General features: G+C 41.2%; 1 protein-coding gene across 1 annotated transcript in view; it reads right to left on the minus strand.

Annotated features, from left to right (window-relative positions):
- KLHL3 (kelch like family member 3) overlaps nt 1–23044 on the minus strand; it is a 109096-nt gene extending 86052 nt beyond the window's left edge. Inside the window, exons 1-2 of the mRNA XM_024752458.1 lie at nt 22897–23044; nt 11146–11265 (exon numbers count right to left, since the gene is read on the minus strand). Coding sequence (XP_024608226.1) covers nt 11146–11265; nt 22897–22952 — 176 coding nt within the window. The 5' untranslated portion in view covers nt 22953–23044. The remainder of the gene's footprint in view (nt 1–11145; nt 11266–22896) is intronic.
- Nucleotides 23045–23556: the final 512 nt, after the last annotated feature.

Here is a 23556-nt window from a genome sequence, read left to right on the forward strand (position 1 = left end):
CAGCATGAATGAACCTTGAAAACGTTATGCTAAGTAAAAACTGTTAGTCACAAAAGACACATTATATGATTCCAAAATAGGTAAATCATAAAGACAGAAAGTAGATTAGTGGCTGTCTAGTACTGGGAGGTGAGTGAATAGGGATAACAGGGGGATTACTGCTAAAGTATACAGGGTGATGAAAATATTCTAAAATTGATTGATGGTTGCCCAATTCTGTGAATATAATAAAAGCCATTAAATTGTACACTTTAAATGGGTGAATTGTATGGTATATGAATTATATCTTGATGAAGCTGTTACCAAAAAAAGAAAAACAGCATATACATCTGCAAAAAATGAAAATTCTAAATCGAAAAGATATATGCACCCCAATGTTCATAGCAGCAGTATTCACAATAGCCAAGACATGGAAGCAACCCAAGTGTCCAGATGATTGGCTTAAGAAGATGTGATACACACACACACACACACACACAAAATGGAATACTGCCCAGCAATAAAAAAGAATGAAAAATTTCCATTTGCAGCAACATGGATGGACCTAGAGAATACTATGCTTAGTGAAATAAGTCAGACAGAGAAAGACAAATACTTACATATGAAATCTAAAAAGTAATACAAATGAATGTATATACAAAACAGAAACAGACTCACAGACATAGAAAACAAATTTATGGTTACCAAAGGGGAGGGGGGAGGGGCAAATTAGGAGTATGGTATTAAAAGATATAAACTACTATACATAAAAGAGATAAGCAACAAAGATTTACTGTACAGCACAGGAAATGATACTCAATATCCTGTAATAACCTATAATGGAATATAATCTGAAAAAAAATGAATCAGTATGCTGTACACTTGAAGCTAACACAATATTGTAAATCAACTATGTTTCAATTTTAAGAAGTTATACTAAAAGCAAGAAGGAATAAAAATTTTAAAGGCTAAAAAAATGATACACTTCAAAAGAAAAGAAAAACAAAAAGCAGTGTGCTAAAATGGCTCGTTACTAGTAATAAAGCCATACTGGAAAACAATCTAAAAAAAAAGATGAAGCAGAGAACTTTTTGCAATGGAGAAATGAGAGATTCAAATTGTAAAGATAAGATAGAAGATTGTCGCTCCTTTTCAGGCCTGATGAGGAGTTGCTATTCCAACAAGGACCACGTGCCCACTTGCTGGTTGGCTGGTAAGTCAGGAGACAAAGAGCCATTAGGGCTCTGCTGCCCAGAAGCAGCTGTTGGTCTGACCAGAGCAGAGCGAGGAAGTGCAAAAGGAGGAGGAAAGCTGGCTGGTTACCATGTCAGCAGCCCATTTTCTACAATGCAAGTATAAAGAACAGGAAACACGTGAATTGTGTGATTCATAAATTGCAAAGAACATATGTGCTTGAACTAAAATAGCTTAAAATTGAGGGAGGGGAATGTGAAAATAATGCAAGAAATAACCCTAGGTCCCTGGAATATCAGGTAACATTTCATTAGCCTGACCCCTGAATGGCAAGGTGCTTCACCCTGGTCTTCATCAAAACAAAGTATGCCTCTCTCCGGTTCCCATTAAACTCACCCAAATCAATAAAGTGTCTATTCAGGCCCCCTTTCTCTCCCTGCCTCCCCCATTCCATGCTAGTTTTTTAAGTTAGCCATTTAAATACCTTAGAATTTGATATAGTCTTTGAACACCACTAGAATACAAGCAAGATTGAGGGCAAGACTTTGTCTCACCTACTGCCATATGCCTGAAGCAAAAAATTGCCATCAGGGGACTTCCCTGGTGGTCCAGTGGCAAAGAATCTGCCTTGCTATGCAGGGGACACAGGGTCGATCCCTGGTCGGGGAACTAGGATCCCACATGCCGTAGGGCAACTAGGCCTGCGTATCAGAACTACTGAGCTCGCGTGCCTCAACTAGAGCCAACGTTCCACAAACTACAGAGCCCAGGCATCCTGGAGCCTGCGTGCCACAACTAGAGAAGAGAAAACCTGCACACCACAACTAGAGAGAAGCCCACGCACCACAACCGCAACAAAAGATCCCGCGTGCCGCAACTAAGATCCGACGCAGCCAAAAATAAATTAAATAAATAAATAAAGACATCTTTTTAAAAAAATCGCCATCATAATAACAGCTAACATAGAATGTTCACTATGTTGCAAGGACTCATAAAATATCTAAGGAATAAGCTATTGCTATTATTATTATGCAACATGCTGTTTAAATTAGCAATTCTACTTCTAGGAATTAATTCTATAGAAATAATTGTAAATATGCACAAGTACTTAACAACAGTAATATATGTGCTGTCACTGTTCTAAGCACTTAACTTATTAATCCTCTTAACAAGCCAGCAAGACTGGAACTATTATTAGCCCCATTTTATGGTTGACAAAAGTGAGGTTGGGGATATTAAGGAACTTGCCCAGGTTCACAGCTAGTCAGCACTGGAGCCAAGATTTGAAACCAGGCTGCCTGGCTCCAGAGTCTATGCTTGTGACCACTGTGCTATCCTGCTCCACATATAACCACTGCAGGTATTATTTATTTGAGGGATTGGAAAACCTAGACACCCAACAACAGGGAAGTGTTTTTAAAAAAAACAAAAATAGAATATCATTCATCCACTTAAAATGAAGTTGTAGAACAGTAACACAAAAAATTTGTTCAACATAATGTTAAGAATAAAAATCTGGTTGAACACATACACTACTATATATAAGACAGATAAACAAGGACCTACTGTATAGCACAGGGCAATCTACCTAATATTCTGTGATAACCTATATGAGAAAAGAATCTAAAAAGAATGAATATATGTATATGTATAACTGAACCACTTTGCTGTACACATGAAACTAACACAACATTGTAAATCAACTGTACTCCAATAAAATTAAAATATTTTTTAAATAAATAAAATAAAAATCACCCATAGGAAAAAAAATCTGGTTGAGACATATATATAAAAGAAAAAAAAGATCTCCTAAGGGTTAACAATGGTTAGCACTGTGACTTTTTGCTCACCTGTATTTTCTAAATGTTCTATAATATATTCTTTTTACAAAAAATTTACAAAATTTACAAATTTTTAAAGAAAAATTTAAAGGTTTTAATTTAAAAACGAAAGGGAAATCCATGCCTAAATCTGAACTAAAATTTTCCCAACCAAAACATAAACAGATTGTGGTCCATTTGAAAAAATCAAAATCAATTTGAAAAAATCAAAAGGAAGAACAAGACTGTGATGGTTAATATTATATGTCAACTTAACCAGGCTAAGTGATGCCCAGATAGCTGATAAAATATTATTTGTGGGTGTGTCTGCAAAGGTTTCTCTAGAAGAGATTAGCCTTTGAACTGGTAGACTGAGAAAAGAAGATCTCTTTCACCAATGTAGGTGGGCATCATCCAATCCACAGAGGGCTTGAATAGAACAAAAAGGTAGAGGAAGGGTGAATTCTCTCTTTCTCTTCTTGAGCTATACTGGCCATCTTCTCCTGCCCTCAGACATCGAAGCTCTTGGTTCTTGGGCCTTTGGACCGCAAGACATACTCCACTGGCTCTTGTTTCTCAGGCCTTCAGATTTGGACCGAATTATACCACTGGCTCTCCTGGTTCTCCAGCTTGTAGACAGTGGATTGTGGCAATTCTCGTCCTCCACAATCATGTGAGTTAAACTCCTATAATAAATCTCCTCTTACATATCTGTGTCTATATATCTGGTTTTCCAGAGAAACAGAAGCAATACATATATATAAATAATATAATAATAATAGATATATAAATAGATATATTATTGGTTCTGTTTCTCTAAAAAACCCTGACTCATACAAAGATGATTCACTTAAATTTCAGCAAAGGACCAGTGTTTTCCAAAATAAGTTTCACAGAACACTCGGTCTATCCATAACAACAACAACTAAAGAGGATTCAAAACCATGTGGGAAACCCTCAGTTAAACAACTTTATTGTATGACTTCTCAGAGATTTTAATATGCCTATATATATTATGAATCTCAGGGGGTGGGTATAGCAGTTTTATATAACATTTTTCAAACTCATTTTGTTACAGATCTCTTTTTTCCCCACAGAGCATCTTGAGGAAATGTTCCTCAGAACAGCCTTGGCAAACGCTGACTTATACAAAAGAGAAGCAGCAGGACTGTTGGAGGAGGTTAAATCCAAGTTGATGCTTTTGAGGAAAGATGCAAAAATGTGGTAACTTGCAAAAGAAGGAACAGACATAACAGGATTTTTTTAGGTATTTAAGAAAAAGAAAAAATGCTAATAATATAAAGTGAGGGTTCGGGGAATTCTGTGTGCATGTCTATTTCCTGAGCTCTACCTTTAAGCAGTTACTACACTTGGCTAAAGCAGGCAGTCTTTTTCACCCGGTTTTATTGAGCTATAATTGACATATAACACTGTGTAAGTTTAAAGCGTATAATGTGATGATTTGATATATATTGTGAAATAATTACCACGATAAGGTAATACATCTATCATCTCACATAGTTACCATTTACTTTTTGTGGTGAGAACATTTAAGATGTACTCTCTTAGCAACTTTCAAGTATGCAATACAGTACTGCTAACTATAGTCACCACATCGTACATCAGATCCCCAGAACTTAATCCTCTTAAAACTGGAGGTTTGTACCCTCTGACCAACATCTCCCATTTCCCACAACCCCCAGTCCCTGACAACCACTAACCTATTCTCTTTCTGTGAGTTCGGCTTTTTTAGATTTCACATATAAATGAGATCATACAGTCTTTGTCTTTCTCTGTCTGACTTACTTCACTGAATACAATGCCCTCGAGGTTCATCCATGTTGTTGCAAATGACAGGATTTCCTCTTTTTTGTGGCTGAATAATACTCCAGTGTGTATATATACCACATCTTCTTTATCCATTCATCCACTGACCAACAGTTAGGTTGTGTTCATGTCTTGGCTACTGTGAATAATGCTGCAATGAACATGGGAGTGCAAATATCTCTTCGAGATGGTGATTTCATTTCCTTCAGATATACGCCCAGACGTGTGACTGCTACATTGTATAGCAGATCAATTTTTTAAATTCATTTATTTAATTTTTGGCTGCATTGTATCTTCACTGCTGCATGCGGGTTTTCTCTAGTTGCTGAGAGCGGGGGCTACTCTTTGTTGTGGTGTGCAGGCTTCTCACTATGGTGGCTTCTCTTGTTGCAGAGCATGGGCTCTAGGCGCACAGGCTTCAGTAGTTTTGGCACACGGGCTTCAGTTGTTGTGGCTCACGGGCTCTAGAGCACAGGCTCAGTAGTTGTGGTACATGGGCTCAGTTGCTCCACAGCATGTGGGATCTTCCCAGACCAGGGCTCGAACCCATGTCCCCTGCAGTAGCAGGCAGATTCTTAACCACTGCGCCACCAGGGAAGCCCACAGATCAATTTTTAATTTTTTGAGGAATCTCCATATTGTTTTCCATAGTCACTGTACCAATTTACATTCCTACCAATAGCACACAAGTGTTCCCTTTTCTCCACAGCCTCACAAGCACTTGTTATCTCTTGTGTGTTTTTTTGTTTTGTTTTGTTTTATTTTGTTTTGTTTTGCAGTACGTGGGCCTCTCACTGTTGTGGCCTCTCCTGTTGCAGAGCACAGGCCTGGACGCGCAGGCTCAGTGGCCATGGCTCACGGGCCTAGCCGCTCTGCGGCATGTGGGATCTTCCTGGACCGGGGCACAAACCCACGTCCCCTGCATCGGCAGGCAGACTCTCAACCACTGCGCCACCAGGGAAGCCCTCTTGTGTGTTTTTTATTTGTCTGTTTTTGTTTGTTTGTTTGATAATAGCCATTCTAACAGGTGTGAGGTGATACCTCATTGTGATTTTGATTTGAATTTCCCTGATGATTAGTGATGTTGATCCCCTTTCCATGCACCTGTTGGCCATTTGGGTATCTTCTTTGCAAAAATGTTTATTGAGGTCCTTTGCCCATTTTTAATCATTTTTTTCTACTGAGTTCCAAGCATTCCTTATATGTTTTGGATATTAACCCTTCATAAGATTTATGGTTTGCCAGTATTTTCTCCCTTTCATAGGTTGCCTTTTCATTTTGTTGATGATTTCCTTTACTGTGAAGGAGCTTTTCAGTTTGATGAAGTCCCACTTATTTTTTTTCCCCTGTTTTCTTCCAGGAGTTTTATGGTTTCAGGTCTTAACATTTAGGTCTTTAATCCATTTTGAGTTAATTTTTGTGAGTGGTGTAAGACAGGAGTCCAAAGTCATTCTTTCACATGTGGATGTCCAATTATCCTAACACCATTTGATGAAAGACTATCCTTTCCCCATTAAGTATTCTTGGCTCCTCTGTCAAATAGTAGTTGACCATATACATGTGGATTTATTTCTGGGCTCTCAATTCTGTTCCACTGGTCTACATGTCTATACCATACTGTTCTGATTACCATAGTTTTGTCATATACAGTTGAGCCTTGAACAACATGGGGGTTATGGGAGCAAACTCCTCCTTCCCCATGCAGTCGAAAATCCACATATAACTTTTCCATATCCACAATTCCACATCCAGGATTCAACCAACCACAGATAGTGTAGTACAATAGCAGTTAATGAAAAAAATCCAAGTAAGTGGACCCTTGCAGTTCAAACCCATGTTGTTCAAGGGCCAACTGTAGTTTGAAATCAGAGAGTGTGATGTCTCCAAACTTTGCTCTTCTTTTACAAGATTGCTTTGGCTGTTTAGGTTCTTTTGTGGTTCCATACAAATTTTAGGATTGTTTCTTCTATTTCTGTGAAAAATGCCATTGGAATTTTTATAGGGATTGCACTGAATCTACAGATGGCTTTGGGGAGTATGGACATTTTAACAATATTAATTCTCTCAATCCATGAGTATGGGATATCTTTCCATTTATCTGTGTCTCTTTTTCAATGTCTTTCATCAATGTCTTATGGTTTTCAGTGTACAGATCTTTCACCTTCTTGGTTAAATTTATTCCTAATATTTTATTGCTTTGACACTATGGTAAATGAGGTTGCTTTATTTCTTTTTCAGATAGTTTGTTATTGTATAGAAATGAAACTGACTTCTGTATGTTGATTTTGTATCCTGCAACTTTACCAAATTTGTTTTTAAGTTCTAACAGCTTTTTGGTGGAGTCTTTTAGGGTTTTTTATATATAGGATCATGTTATCTGCAAACAGAGATGATTTTACTTCTTCTTTTCTAATTTGGATGCCTTTTATTTCTTTTTCTTGCCTAACTGCTCTGGCGAGAACTTCCAGTACTATGCTCAAAAAGAATGGTGAAAGTGGGCACCCTTGTCTTTTTCCTGACCTCAGAGAAAAAGCTTTCAAACTTTCACCATTATGATGTTAGCTGTGGGTTTGTCATACAGGGCTTTTAACATGTTGAGGTATGATCCTTCTATACCCAATTTGTTGGGAGTCTTTTATTATGAAAGGATGTTGAATTTTGTCAAACAGCTTTTCTGCATCTATTGAAAGCATCTTATGTTTTTTATCCTTCATTCTATGAATGTGGTGTATCACATTTATTGATTTCATTATCTTGAACCACCCTTGCATCCCAGAGATAAATCTCACTTGATCATGGTATATGATCCTTTTATCAGATCGCATTTTACCAGATCATACATACACTGTTGCTAGTATTTTGTTGAGAATTTTTGCATCAATATTTATCAGGGATATTGGCCTACAGTTCTCTTTTCTTGTAGTGTCCTTAGCTGGCTTTGGTATCAGGGTAATGCTGGTAATGAGTTTGGGATTATTCCCTCCTCCTCAAGTTTTGGTAAGAGTATGAGAAGGACTAGTGTTAATTATTCTTTGAAAGTTTGGTAGAATTCACCAGTGAAACCATCTGGTCATGCTTTTCTTTGTTGAGAGATTTTTGATTACCAATCCAATCTCCTTAATCATTACTGGTTTGTTCAGATTTTCTACTTCTTGATCCAGTCTTCATAGTTTATATGTTTCAAGGAATTTATCCATTTCTTCTAGGTTATCCAATTTGTTGGTATATAATTCTTCATAGTGGCCTCTTGTAATGATTAGTCTTTCTGTGATAACAGTTGTAACGTCTCCTTTTTCATTTATAATTGTGAGTCCTCTCTCTTTTTATCTTGGTTAGTTTAGCTAAAGATTTGTCAATTTTGTTTATCTTTTCAAAGAAACAGCTCTTAGTTTCATTGATTTTTTTCCTATTGTCTGTCTAGTCTCTATTTCATTTTATCTAATCTTTATTATTTCTTTCCTTCTGCTAAAGTTGAGCTTAGATTGAACTTCTTTTTCTATTTCCTCGAGGTGTAAAGTTAGGTTGTTTATTTGGAGACCTGAAGTCTTAAATCAGACAAAGCACACAAGCCATACTCAAGGGAACTAAATGAGGAACTTCAACAGTGTCTAGGGAACACAACACAAATTCTTTAGTGACAAAAGAGAATTAGGATTGAATGTTAGCACTGCCCACTGCCTAAAACAACTATGGATGGAACTTCTAGGAAATCTGGCAGGAAGCCTAATAAAAATTGATCAGTAAGGCTTCCCTGGTTGCACAATGGTTAAGAATCTGCCTGCCAATGCAGAGGACACAGGTTCGAGCCCTGGTCCGGGAAGATCCCACATGCCGCACAGGAACTAAGCTCGTGCGCCACAACTACTGAGCCTGTGCTCTAGAGCCTGTCCTCCGCAACAAGAGAAGCCACCGCAAGGAGAAGCCCGTGCACCACAACGAAGAGCAGCCCCCGCTTGCCACAACTAGAGAAAGCCTGTGCACAGCAACGAAGACCCAATGCAGCCAAAAATAAAATAATTTAAAAATTCTTGATCAGTAGGGCATAAGACAAATTTAATTTAACTTGGTTTTTAATGCCAAAGACTAGGCCTTGCAGAAAGGAGAAATGAGTAAATGAATATAGAATTTTTGTTTACAAGTAGTTTAAGCCTCTACCCAAAACACACATCATCAGCTATATGTGCTTTTGCTCATGCCATTTTCTCTGGCTGGAAGACTTCCCCCTAACCTTACCACTTTTCATTTCTCTAACTCTTACCTGTTCTTCAGAATTTAGCTCAAGCACCTTCCCTTTTAGGAAGTGTCCTCCAAAGTTGCGGTTTGACATGCTTGCTTTCACGACACCCTTTAAGAAACTAACAATTATTGCATACCTACCACCTGGCAGGCACCTGATGCAGTTTTCCTTCATAACACCTAGTTGCACTGTAGAAAGACCATTTTCATTGACTTATTATCATTTTTTACCTTGTACCCCCACCCACGCATCCCAGAGCCTAGCCAGTATATCTGGGCATCTTTGGTGGATAACTCAAAGCTCCTATGAAGTACAAGGTGCTAGAGATTAAAATGATTCAGAAGTTGCCCCTGCCCTCAGGGAGCGCATGAACTACAAAGAGGGTATAAACAGTTACAACTCACAATAGGATGAAATATGCGGTAAATAATGGCATGGGCACAACAGAAACATGAAAAGATGCTCAACATCACTAATTATTAGAGAAATGCAAATCAAAACTACAATGAGGCATCACCTCACACCAGTCAAAATGGCCATCATCAAATAATCTACAAATAATAAATGCTGGAGAGGGTGTGAAGAAAAGGGAACCCTCCTACACTGTTGGTGGGAACGTAAACTGGTGCAGCCACTATGGAGAACAGTAAGAAATTTCCTTAAAAAAATAAAAATAGAGCTACCATATGATCCAGCAATCCCACTCCTGGGCATATATCTGGAAAAGAGGAAAACTCTAATTCAAAAAGATACATGCACCCCAATGTTCATTGCAGCACTATTTACAATAGCCAAGATATGGAAGCAACCTAAATGTCCATTGACAGATGCAGGGATAAAGAAGATATGGTATATATATACCATATATATATATGATATAGATATAGATATATATATACACCATCGTTTTTTACATATATATATGTATATAAACGGAATACTATTCAACCATAAAAAAGAATGAAATAATGCCATTTGCAGCAACATGGATGGACCTAGAGATTATCATACTAAGTGAAGTAAGTCAGACAGAGAAAGATAAATATCACATGATATCACTTATATGTGGACTCTAAACTAATGATCCACATGAACTTATTTACAAAAGAGAAATAGACTCACACACATAGAAAACAAACTTATGTTTACCAAAGGGCAAAGGGTGGGGGAGAAACAAATTAGGAGTTTGGGATTAACAGATACATACTACTATATATAAAATAGATAAACAAGATTTACTGTACAGCACATGGAACTATATTCAATATCTTGTAATAATCTATAATGGAAAAGAATCTGAAAAAGAATATATATATATAACTGAATCACTTTGCTGTACACCTGAAACTATCACAACATTGTAAATCAATAATTTATTGTATTTCAATAAAAAAGATAACAAATAATGCCATGGGCAAAGGAAGCTTCTGAGCTCTCTGATAAAGAAGAGATTGTATGCACAGCCTTCGTACAGAAAAACATGTTCAGTGCCCTGAACCTGTCTTGCAAAAAAGCTCAGCAAACATGCACATTGGTCTTACAAATAGCCTGCACACCCCTCACTGTTTAGCTCAGTGAGGATGAGTGCTTCTGCATTTCATTTCTTTCTTTATAGAGTTAAACTGCATTTTAGAAGCTAGGTATTCTTCCATTCACGTGGTTGTCTTGACAAAGACAAAAGTTCAGGCCAAAGCATGAGAGAGGGAGGCCCAAAGAAAGCCTGGCATCCACAATCTTTAATCTGCAATTGTGTGTAGGTGTTGCAATCATTCTATTACTGGCCTTCATGCAGCTGGTTCAGTTGGAAATCAAGTTTGTGAACAGAACTGCTGTAACCATAATGGATTTTTTCCCCCAGTGATTAAGCACTGAAACAATACGTGTTAAATAAATACAAAGGAAAGAGAGAAATTTGAGGAAGCCATTCTGTCTCTGTCAGAGTTTGAAAGGGAAAGCCAAGTGAGAAGTGTGGGTGAGGAAGAGTCAGACTTCACTAGTTGGTGGTGTTCTGGCCTCTGTTCTCAGTCCCTGATGACGCTCACCCGGCAAGTTCCTTCCAAAAGGGCACGAGCAAAATAGGAAAAGTACCTCCGCAGTTCATTCATAACCTTGAACGCCTTCCCCATGTGGGCAGGGTTGACAGTAATCGTCCTCTGGTTCTTTTCGTCATCCCCAGCCTGTATTGGGGGCTGGGAGCTCAGCTTGATGCTGTGAACAGGAAGGGAGTGGGAAGGGAAAGAGAGGATCACATGTTGGTAAACTCGTTCATCCAACTGCCACAAACCCATGCATTTGCCCACCCACCAGGGGCATCTCTGTCAGCCTGTTCTCTTCACCACAGACCCAGCAGGGAAAGAAATCACTGGGTCAGGAATTTCTTCAGGATCTTCCAGTGCAAAATGCACCCCTCAGAAAATGTACCCCTCAGATCCGAGCTCAGCTTCTTCCATTAAACACAGGTGTAACTTTGTGGGAGGTCCTTATCCTCCATCTCTCCATCCCTAAAAGGGTAGGGGGTGAGGAGAGATTAAGCACTATACCACTCACTTCACAGGGATGTTGGTTCATTCAACGAACATTTAAAGGAGTTTACTATGTGCCAAGCACTGTGTTTAAATTCAAGAGAAACACAACAATAAGGAAATCACAGACCTTGCTTTCACAAAGCTTAGAGTTCAGTGACAGAGAAAGCCAGGAAAACATTTCTCAGAAGCACAAAGGATAGGCAACTATCCCAGTGCTGGCAGGTTAAGGAAAAACTTACTAGAAGCTGAGGAAAAACAGAAGTCTTAAGGCAGAGCAGGAATTAGCCAGGTAAAAAGGACGATGGGAAACAGCAGAGGAAACAATATGAACAAAGACCCAGAGAAAAGGAGTCAAGTATGTTCAAAGCACTGGAAGTTCAGTAAAACTAAAGAAGAGTATCAAGAGAAAAGCCTAGAAGACTGAGCAGTCTTTTAAGTGTCATAAACAAAGCTAAGGAGTTTGGATTTCATTCTAAAACAATGAGAAGCCATCAGAGTTTTAAGCAAAGAAGTGGAGCAGGAAGTGGGTGAACACATTTGTGCTTTAGAAAGATCACATTGGCTACAGCGTGGAGAACAGTGGCACAAGAGTGAAAGCTTTGGCGAAACCATAATCCCATAGAAAGCCAAGGGATTGTAATTGTTATATAAAGACTAGCTATGTGGCCTAAATGAGCAGGTGGTGACTAGCAAGAGCCACCCATAATCTCAAAGCCCTCTATACCAAAGACAAAACACTCAAATTCCTATGGGATGCCAGCTAGATGCCCAATCACTCCTGAGCAACAAGTCTCAACTTGATGGTGGGTGCGAAAGAAGAATCCAAAAAATGAGCAAGGAAAGGACCTTCTCCCCAAACTGGTAAAACTATTCAGCTCCAAGTCAAGTCCAGGACATTGGAGTTAGGTCTCTTTGGACCAGGTTAAGCTCTGCTTTGCTAGTAGAAAAACAGAACCTTCTCCACTTGTGTAGATTTGGGGACCCACAGTTCACTCCAACTCTAAGACACTGAGAGTAGCTTCCTTTGCCTTCCCCTAGTGGACCTCCGCTGATGCTACCACCTAGTCTTGCAAACTGGCTCAAGATAGGCGTTGCTATGGTTAAGAAAAAGTTCCAGAGACCTGAGAGTCTCTCTCAATTTCACACTGGGATTGGTAACCACTAGAACATTCCAATATAACCAGCATGCCAGACCCACAGCTTGTCTGACCAGGACAGATGCCTCTTCTGGCTTCCTTCCCACTTTCACTTCAGCATGAAAATGTAAGCTACAGACCTCTGAACTTGGGGACTGCCTGCATTCAGGGTGCAAAGAAGTTAGCTGAGCACAGTATGATAAATATCAAGACAGATGATTAGAATCATGTGTTTAAAAAGGTGAAGAAAATCTCAAAACAGAGAATGTTATCAAGGAAGGGGAGAACCCAGTAAAGATAAAAAACTTCATATTAAAAATCCCACAAGTTGGGCTTCCCTGGTGGCGCAGTGGTTGAGAGTCCACCTGCCGATGCGGGGGACACGGGTTCGTGCCCCAGTCCGGGAAGATCCCGCATGCCGTGGAGCGGCTGGGCCCGTGAGCCATGGCCGCTGGGCCTGCGCGTCCGGAGCCTGTGCTCCGCAACGGGAAAGGCCACAACAGTGAGAGGCCCGCGTACCGCAAAAAAAAAAAAAAAAATCCCACAAGTATAATTTCTTTTGTAGTTAGTGTCCTTCCCTACTCCATGCCAGACAGATATAAATTTCTATTTTATACCAAAGGTTTAACATTTTTGCTTTTGATATTTAAGCCCTTATTTTATCTGATGTTGATTTTTATGTCACTATATTAAATGGATCTAATTTTTTCCTTTAAGTTCCATTTATTGAATACTTCTTTTTCCCACTCACCTGTTATGCCACCTTTAGTCATATATCACAGAATGTTGAACATAAAGTGTGCTAATGAATATTCCTGTCATCTTCCTGCTTTTAAAAAAGATGTTTGTAGTGTTTCCTCACTGTGTGTTAATTTTAGGATTTCTGCAGATGGCCTTTATCAAATTAAGAAAACTCCCTTGTGTTTTATTTTTTAATCATAAAGTTAAACTGAATTTTATCAAATGTTTTCGTGAATCTAATGAGATGATCATACGTATTTTTCCCTTTAATCTTTCAATGTCGTATATGACATATATTTTCTAATACTACACTATACTTGCATTCCTGGAGTAAATTTAGAAACTGTAAAACACTGCACAAATATACATTACAAATGTTGTCTTCAAACTGTAGAGAGACTTAAAAGACAGTTAGAGAAAATATAATCTAGTACTGATCAGGAACAACTGAAGGTTTCTGACAGAGAACTAATAAGATTAGAGCTCATAAAAGCCCAGGGGACAGAAATTATTAGTTCTATTTTACATATATGGAAGAGATGTAGACCAAACAGAGCCATTTTGGAAGCACTGACAACAACCTCCACTGTGACTAGTAACTGGAAAGCTTGCTCTCCCTTGTTGTGTTGGACTTTGCACTTTCCAGACTTCCAGAATGGTCCAGTGAGTTAAGTTTTGCCTCCTCTATGAAGCCCTTTGAATACTTCAGTCCTAAGTGATCTCTGCCTTCCCTAAACCACTGTAGTATTTCTGGCCTGTAACTCAGTTGGCACATAGGACACTGACCTGTGTTTGAGTACCTTTTCATAGCACATATTTAGCCACCCAGCCCCCTCATGCTAGATTCGACATTCCTGGTGAGCAAGGACTGTGTGTCCAAGGACTCTCATATGGCCTAGCCTTCCCAGCATAGGGCCATGCCCACAGCAGGTCTTCATTACATCGTTCTCATCAATGAACTCTGATCTGAAGACCTCTCACTGTCCCCACAGTGGTAGAGAGCACAGCAGAAAGGGATGGTCTGCCCCAACCACTGCCCCCAACCCAACAATTTAAAAAAATGAAAGTAGAGCTGGTCTTCAGAGTTAAACTACAACTCAATACACACAAACTATTAATTATAGAAGTTATACATAAAAATACATAAACTCTAAACATCAGGCCCTCTTCATGGCACGCCACCTCCCACAGCCTTTTCTCCCACCCTCCCCTCTCCTCTAAAGTCCAGAGCCGCATATCCAGTGTCTGAATCGACTCCCCTACTTAGATATTCACAGTAACTTATACTCAACTTATGCTCCCCACCCTCCCTCAAGCCTACTCTTCTATCTATATTCTCGATCCCAGAGGTATAACCAACTACCCACTCACCTATCCAAGAAACTGGGATATCATCCTTGATATCTTCTTCCCTCCCTCTCTCTCTCTCACTTCACATATAACCACAAGTCCCATCAATCCTAGGTCCTTTACTATCTCTCCACCCCATTCCCTTCTCACGGTCACTGCTACCACGACTTCAGTCCAGGCCATCAAGATCTCTCACCTGGGCTACTACAGTAACTTCCTCACAGACTCCAGAATGATCTTTACAGAATGTCATTGTGCGCATGCCACGTTCTATGTGAAACCTCTCACTGGTTCCTCACTGCATCCAGAATAAGCCTCAGAGACCCATCCTGGCCCTGCATAATCTCATCGTTGTCCTGAAGACTTCTTGTTACTGAGGTACTAAAATACTCACAATTGCCTTAATAAACCAGGCTTTTTTGCCCTATCCCCACCCACTGTCCCCTATGTCTAGCTCATTCCCACCAGCGCTTCAGACTTCTTGCTGAAAGCCTTCTCTATCATCCTCCACTACCCTGGACTAACTTCCCCTCTTCTGTGTTCCTGCAGTACTCTGTACTTCCCTCTGTATTATACTGTAGTGACCTCTTACTTCTCTGTCTCCTCTTACTTCTTCTCTCCCCCGCAGAGTGTGTGCTGGTAAATGTGTAACAGCTGGTTACAAAGAAGGGAGCCCTGATTTGTAACATTTGCCAATTTCCTTGGTGTAAATACCTCCACCATGGCAGATTTCAAGCCACCAATGGGATCTCACTGAACACATGGAGTTGGGAAGAGATGTACATTATACCACCATATAGTACTTCCACTACACAAGTATAATAGACATAATCTAAAGGGCATAGATATTAGCAAAGTAATTAGAAAGTGATGAGTATGTACTACACTTGTTTTTAATATAATTTATTAGTAAGTTACATAATTTAATTTTTAATAAGGGCTGTATTTAATAACTCACAAAATTCTTAAAAATTTAACAAGCAGCTCCAGCAAGTGGGTGAGTGCTGGCTCTTGCACACCACTGCCCACCCTAGATTTTGAGCTCCATCAGAACCAGGATGGTGCCTTATTTCCCTCTATAGTCTTAGCCTCTGGCACATGACAAGTGCTCAATAAATGATTACTGAGTAACTGAATGGATGGATAAGTAAATGAGGTATAACGGTCAATTATTCCATCTTTCCTCACATCCCCTCATTAAAATAATTATAGCTTTATCGCTCTCAACTTCCCCCACCCTCCTCCCCATAGGAGGTACTGGGGGGAGGGGAGGGGCATTCTTAGCCAGTCTAGTCCCCTGCATTGGTGATACAGTATCAGGAGGATGTGGAGGCGGGTGGAGAAGAGAAAGCCAGACACAACTAGAGTAGAAGGAAGAAAGCAAGAAGGGTTGCCGCTTACTGTGTCAGTTCTCAGGCTCTTTCCATCACTAAGGAAAATCCAGGCAATAAATGGAAAGGAAAGGACAGTAGAAGGCATGTCAGCAAAGCAGGAGACATAAAAACCTCTGAGCATCCAATTGTGCAGAAGTGTTTGGGGGATGTGCCAAACGAGGAGCTCCAGAGCATCCAGGGTATGAGAGAATGGGGAGGAGAGGAAACGGGAGTCTAAGAAACGCTGCTGAGGGTTAAAGACTGCATCCCCACTACAAGTCTTCAAGAGATGCAAATAAAGTTCAGGCAGCGTGGACCACACACACAGAGCCCAAGCACGTTATGGTCAGGCTATAGATGAGACAGAATAAAGAGAGTCAAAGTCACCTAAAGAGGGCAGCACAACTCTGAGTCAGAGTTAAGACTATGCCGAATGCATTAAAATCCTTCAACAAAAATGTCCTTTAGAAAGGGAAATTGAAAAAAAAGAATCAGACTGAGAAAGCCCTTGGTCCAGCTCATCCAACACTATCTATGAAAGACATGATTTAATCATCAGACAATCATTTGGTTCAGTCTCAGGTCAGATCCCTGTTGTGGAACTTGAAACCTATAAACACTCAAATGCCCTAACTCAGTCCCCAGCTCGCAATGGAGCCTCTTGATGAAGTTGGCCTCCCCCATGGTTCTCCTTCAGGAAGCAAGAAAGTGGTAGCAGGCTCTCAGGAACATTGTGCCAGTAATACTGTTCATCACAAATTAATAAAGTGACACTCTGACTGCTGTACCTCAGTCATGATGAGTTCATCATAATGACTCCACTTCTCCAAGTCTGGGCAGCAAAGGAAACTGACAAGAGAGGATTTCAGAACCTACCAGGCTCTGGGCAAACTGCAGATCTAGCTTATTTCTCAATCCTAAAGTTCAAGGCCAAAATGACCAAATTTAGATTTCTGCATCTGGATGAATGAAGGACCTGGCACTTGAAGATACCCAGGCTGCAGGATTCAGGGTGTGATGGTGCAGTCCTGTCATCAAGAAACACCCCCTACACACAGGCTGCTATAGAGCTCCATATTCTCCTGCACTTTCACAGTGCCACCTCAGTTCACAACATCAGCTGATTCCCTGCAACGGGACACATGGACACAGAGAAGATATGTATCAGTAAGCTACAGTTCCTGGGTAACAGTAACAGTTAACATTTACTGAAAGCTTACTTTACCTCTACCATCTCATTTTATCTTCAGAACAACCCTATGAGGTATTATCTCCCGAGGCACTGAGATAAAACTTGTCCAAAAGTCCCACAGAACTACTAAGTAGAGAACTGACACTCAAACCCAGGTCTGACTCCAGGGCCTATGCTATTAATAGCAATGTCCACTGACTTGGGATAATGTCCACAGCCCATCGGCCAATGGGAGCTCCTTATGATCCACTCTCTGAGGTTCTTCATGGTATGGCCAAACCAGGCTAAATGAAAAAGACTGAATCTCCTAGGACCTGTGACATAGCACTGTTTCACTCCACTGATTGTGGGGAACTGCATTACGTACGGGAGTTGATATTATTAATTATACGGAACTTAGAATTTCCACACAAGCCCGTCATGATGCATCAAAGCTGGCCAGCAGCTGCTGCCATTCTTATAATGTGCTCCTTCATAAACAAGCTCAAGAACAGGTATGTTACTAATCACATTCCTAAGAGTCCAATTCACAGATAGCTTCCTTCAAAACCAAGGGGGAAATCTCTTAAGCGGGCTGCATAAAAAATGTAAAACGTAAGAGAAACGCTTGAGTTCAGACAGATAGAATGAGACAAGGAGAGAGAAAGGCTAAAAGAAAACACAGCCTCATTATGTGGCATTTTTGGAAGCTAAGCTTCTATTTGGTTTGACTAGGAGAGCTGAGCTCTTCCATGTGTGTGGTTTTGATAGAGGTTACAATAGACTTTCACAAGTTAAAAAGAAAAGTCCAGGAAAGTTGGGCCGAGAGTCTGAAAATCCTTTTAAATTATAAAAAGTTACAGATTTCTAACTTGACAACCATTGAACTTATTTGATAGGGAAAAAAATATCTAAGAACAAAACATGTTCAAGTTATTTTTTACATAGTGCATTAATGCTTTTTTAAGTCTAACCTAGTTTTAGGGTTTATCCAGAATTTGAAAAAAATTAGGTCAATGGCAAATTTCATCAAATAAAACACTTGCTTTAGAAAACTTACCCCAAAATGTTCTTGTCTGGATGTGTCTTAACAATCTAAAACGTAACAAGAAGCAGAAGCCTAAAAACCCAAATCTGGGTGTGGGGAAATCAAGAAGTTTCTTTCAACTGACTTTGTTTTCTTGCAGCTGAAAACCTTGCTTCACCAAAAGGTATTTCCAAAATGGAAAATTTGGTTTCATTTATCATGGTTGAAATGCACATATGCTTCAGGAAGCAGTGATGCCGAAAAATTTCTACAGAAGTTTCCACCCATGCCTTCTAGGGGTGGGAGAGGGCTGAGAGGAAAAGAGAAAGGCTAGGACACTGAACATTTGCTCTTCCCTAGGTCTTGCCAGTGTTACACCTGGCACTGCAAAACTCAGCATTTGGAGAGCATTGGCTGTATATGTCATGTTCTTTCAAAAAATATGCTCTATCTGTTCCTGATCAAGAATGGAAAGATAAATTCTTGGAGTTCCAGGCTCTCCTCCATAAGGACGAGCCATTCTCCCTCTGAGGACTGCTCACACAAGTTCACAGCACACTGCTGGGCACACAATGCCCCTCACAATCACGGGCATCCCGATGCTTCTGATGAAGAAAACCACCACAATTTTAAGAAAAATGGACAACCAACTTCCCCTTTTTGTGATGTTTCTTCCAAAAGTTGTGGTTCTCTGCAATTCTTGTGGATATGCCAGAGACTTTGCCTGTAAATTTTTGTAACTGTGGTAAAATATATGTAACTTGAAATTTACCATTTTAACCATCTTTAAGACTGTAATTCAGAGGCTTTATGTACATTTATGTTCTTGCGCAACCATGCACTTCCAGAACTTTTTCATTTCCCCAAGTTGAAACTCCATGCCTATTAAGCAATAACTCCCCATTTTTCTCTCTCCCCAGCCCCTGGCAACCACCATTCCACTTTCTGCCTCTATGAATTTGACCATTCTAGGTTCCTCATATAAGTTGGGAATTTATTGTAATCCATCCAAAAGGCTGATTTCCAGAACTTAAGTCCCAGTAGCCAGAGCTACTGTCATTTTCGATGTCTATCTGCTCTATACACACACACACACAATTTATCACTGTAGTGGCTGAGAGCTGGAGACCCTTTTCCTATGCAAAACAGAAGACGAAGTCATCTTCCTCTGACTGATCAAGGCACAATGATTCTTCACAGAGGGAGATGGGAAACTTGGCATCAGAAGGTCCTGTAGAGAGCTAGAGTGCTTAGGGGATACTGCAAAGGTGAGTGTAAATTCAGTTTCTTCTTAAGATTTTGGCCTGAACAAAGGAGTATCCAGTTCATGGTTCCAAACCACTAAAGCATCCAGATGCCTCAGGGTGTCTATAAAAAGGAGGACAAAGGTAGGTGCTGGTGAATCCTACAAGAGGAAGTGCCACGCCCTTGTGTGGTATCTTACTGTGAGGAGACAAGTTTAGGTGGATGGGAGATGATGACCTGATAAGATCTCTCTAATTTTCTCATGGGAACAGTCCCACAAAATCTTCTTTGGATTATGAATATAGGAAGGCCCTAAAATAAGCCCTGGGTACTATCCAAGCACAAACCATGGAGTACAACAGGGCAATAGATGAACACCAACAATAACAGCAACTACCATTTACTGAGTACTCACGCTGTGCCTGAAAAACTTACTAAATTGCCTCCTTCGATCTTCACAACAACTCTGTGAGATATGGAAACTGTCCCTCTACACTGAAAAGAAAAATTAATGCTGAAAAAATGTGACACACTCAAGGTCATACAGTTTATGAAACAGATTTACTGCAAGCTCTGTGTTACTCCAAAGCCCATGATTTTCGTACCCTTATGACAAAGAAAGAAAATTGTTCATTAGAAATCTCTAGGCTGAACATTTTTAATGCTTAAAAACAGCCCCAATTAAGCTTCAGCGGGTTCAGTGTGGAAGAACCAGACTCAGGATCCCTCCAGTCCCCAGAGGTCTGACATGTGATCCTAGGCCAGTCACTCAGCTTCTCTGGCCCTGAGTTTCCCAGGGAACTTGTGAAACAAGGCTACTTCCCCCTCTTCTGCCCCCACCTCAAAGCATTCCATGGGGTCAATTACCCGTGCTGAGATAATAAGGCTGATATCCAAGGATGAACCTATTGGCCAAAGGTTTCAATCACCTCTCTCATGAGCTTCCTTTTTAGTTATCAGAGCTTCCCACAAAAGTTATCAGCTAATCAGCAAATAATTATCTAATGCCTACTATGTGTACAGCCACACTACTTAATGTGGAATATTCAGAGATATAGGCAGCATCCTTGCCCTTGAGGACCTATCTCCCAGTTTGGGGACTTACAGGAAACAAAAGCATAGAAACATCTTGTGGGTGGGCCTATTATTCAGTACCCAACTATGGAATTGGAATTAGGAAGAACATCTGCCAGAACCAGAAAAGCTTAGGTTTCCAAGACAAAGTGGAATTTTAAAACAGCCTTGATAGATGAATAACTTTTGGAAAAGTAGAAGCAAAAGGCATTCCAGGCAAAAACAAACTCTGGAAGCTAAGGATCTGAGACTGGATGGAGTACTGTACAGGATGGGTGATCACAAAAGGGACCCACAGATCTCTTGGTAGCGGTATATGGGTGAGCACTGGGAATGGAGACTGGAGCCAGATTTCACAAAACTTGAATGCCTGGCAGGGTAAGCTGGTCTTGGAGTGGGAACAAAAGGTAGTGAGCTTGGTGACCTGGTGAACACTGGAAGCGGCAAGGTTTAGATTTCTCTGCCTTTGATAGGAAAAACTAAAAGAACATGTGTGAAAACTAGGTGTTGTAATGCCAAAGACATCAGCCATCCCAGTTGAGAGGCACCAGAGTGTTGAAGAACAAGAGAGCTCCTGGGGGCAAGGACTCATTACATTTCTGAACACAAAACTGAGAACACAATAAGTACCCCAAAATGCTTGGGAAGCAGTACTTTGATCTGCTGCTGCTAGTTTGAAATGGACCTTTCAGCCCCAATATGTAAGCAAATCAAGAATCTCTAAACCTCCATTCACATCACTGCTGCCCTCTGTTGGCTACCAGACCAATAAGAGAAGGTGGGGACACTGTGCACCTCTGTCCCAAGGAAGCAGGCTTTCAGATGCTCTGTCGGCCAGTGGCCACACAGAGTCCAACACTAAGCTCCTGTTGCAAAGGGCACTCAAGGAGAGGCTGTACCAGCACCACACTCAGTCTAAAATGTCCCAATCTCTTCCTGGGAGTCACATCAAGAAACACAATCCCTGGGGGCCTCTTCAGACAAGAGGACACCAAACAATCATGCCAGTTCTAATGGGGTCTAGAGATGTTTAATGACATCATTCTGCCCCATGAGATGGGGCAAGATTTGGGACAATCCATGCAAAAGAAAGTGTACTGAGGTGCTCTCCAGTGTTGACTTAGTGGAACCTGTTATCATTTAACCAGCTGGTTACCATCTGAATCAAACTGGCAACTCAGAGCAGCAGCCCTCCCTCCTCGGCTGTCCACTGCCATGGCCTGACCGCTCTTGCAGTCTTCTCACCTCAAGGAAAATGGCAAGCCTTGTTCTCTACCAGCCACAGACCCACAGAATGAAGAGGGGACGTTTTAGCACACAGAGGAATGACCCGCCCCTGCACCACACTGAGCACCTTCACGATGAAAGAATCAGATCCTCAGATAACAGCTTAAAATTTATTAAAATGCATGTGCCTGCCAGGAAACAATCCCTCGCTAGTTAGATCCAGCTCAACACAAATACTTAAATTCCCATCTGTTAACTTCTATTTCATAAAGAAACCCCTGACAGAAGGAGCAAGAGTTTCTCTAAAGAATATAACTTCCAGTATAATTTGTAAACTTTTCAATGCAAATGGAAGTCAGTTCAGAGCAAGTGTCACCTGAATGGATTTCTGTCCTTCTCACTTGAACTTGTGTGTGTATACAGGTACACACACACACACACACACACACACACACACACACACACACTGTAAGGAAAGACATCAGCTTGGCATGCGTGTTGACAACTTGAGCACTTCAGAGTGAAAATGCAAGCACTCTATGTCAGGCCAGACCTGCTATGATACCAAAAACCCCCCACCCAAGAAAAACCACCCCGGGAAAGCAGCCAGGAAAGGGAAACGCCTCCTTGAAACAGCCTGATTCAGCCCATGCTGAAACTATTCCTGAACACCAGCCAAGAAGTCCCTTCTTTCAGGGTACTCCGCTGCCCAGCAAACCCAGAGCCACCTCTGTGGAAGCCAGATCTCTGGGGAAAGGGGCTTTCCTGCTCTGACTCTGCTGCCCGCTGGGATCCATCAGTGACCAGGTCTTCCAACCCTGTCTAACCAATGCCAACGCAAAGCTGGTGGCTGTACCGCGAGCGCACACAAACACACACACACACACACACACACACACACACACACGTACACACTCAGGCGCGCGCACGCCCGCGCGTGCGTGCACGCACACACTTATACATAACATACCTTTCACCGTCCATTGTGTGAGGCCCAGCCAGGGTGGCAGCCGCTGAGCTGTGCATGCACTGGAGGATCCTAGCCCTGTTCTCGTTTCTCCCAGCCAACCAGCAGGAGATCTGATCAGCAACAGTGATTCAGCATGGCTGCAAATGAAGCCTCCTCCCCTCTTGATCCTCCTTCCTCTGACTTACTCGCGGCAGCTTCTACCGCAGAAGCAGCAGCAGCAGAAAATGTCTTACCCAGAGCTCCCTGCAGCCCTTTCAGCTGCTAAAAGCAGCAACCCACTTGCTCCCCCTCCCCCACAGGCTTGCTGCTCCTCCGTCTCCTAGGAACAGCGCAGCGCCAGCAACCCAAGTACAGTGCCACCTTTCCAGCCGCTTCCACATCTGCCCAGGCATCCCCAGCCCAGGCGACTAGCCCACCCCAGTGCCTCCTGCCTCCTCTGCCTAGACTGAAAAGACTCAGGCAGTTCCTCACTAGCCCAAGAAATACGGGCCCCCACCTCCTCCCCTGCCCCCATAGACTACGACTTCGTCAGCCTGGTCAGATTGCTGGAATGAGGAGGCCCCTCTGTGGCTTACAGTGGACTTTATCCACCTGGGGAAATTGACTTGTAGGTCACATCTCATTTTCCAATTCCTCCTCCCAAAATCTACAGCAGCTCTG

This window comes from Neophocaena asiaeorientalis, unplaced genomic scaffold (assembly GCF_003031525.2).
Source record: "Neophocaena asiaeorientalis asiaeorientalis breed wild unplaced genomic scaffold, Neophocaena_asiaeorientalis_V1.1 scaffold204, whole genome shotgun sequence".
In the NCBI taxonomy this organism is placed as follows: Eukaryota; Metazoa; Chordata; class Mammalia; order Artiodactyla; family Phocoenidae; genus Neophocaena; species Neophocaena asiaeorientalis.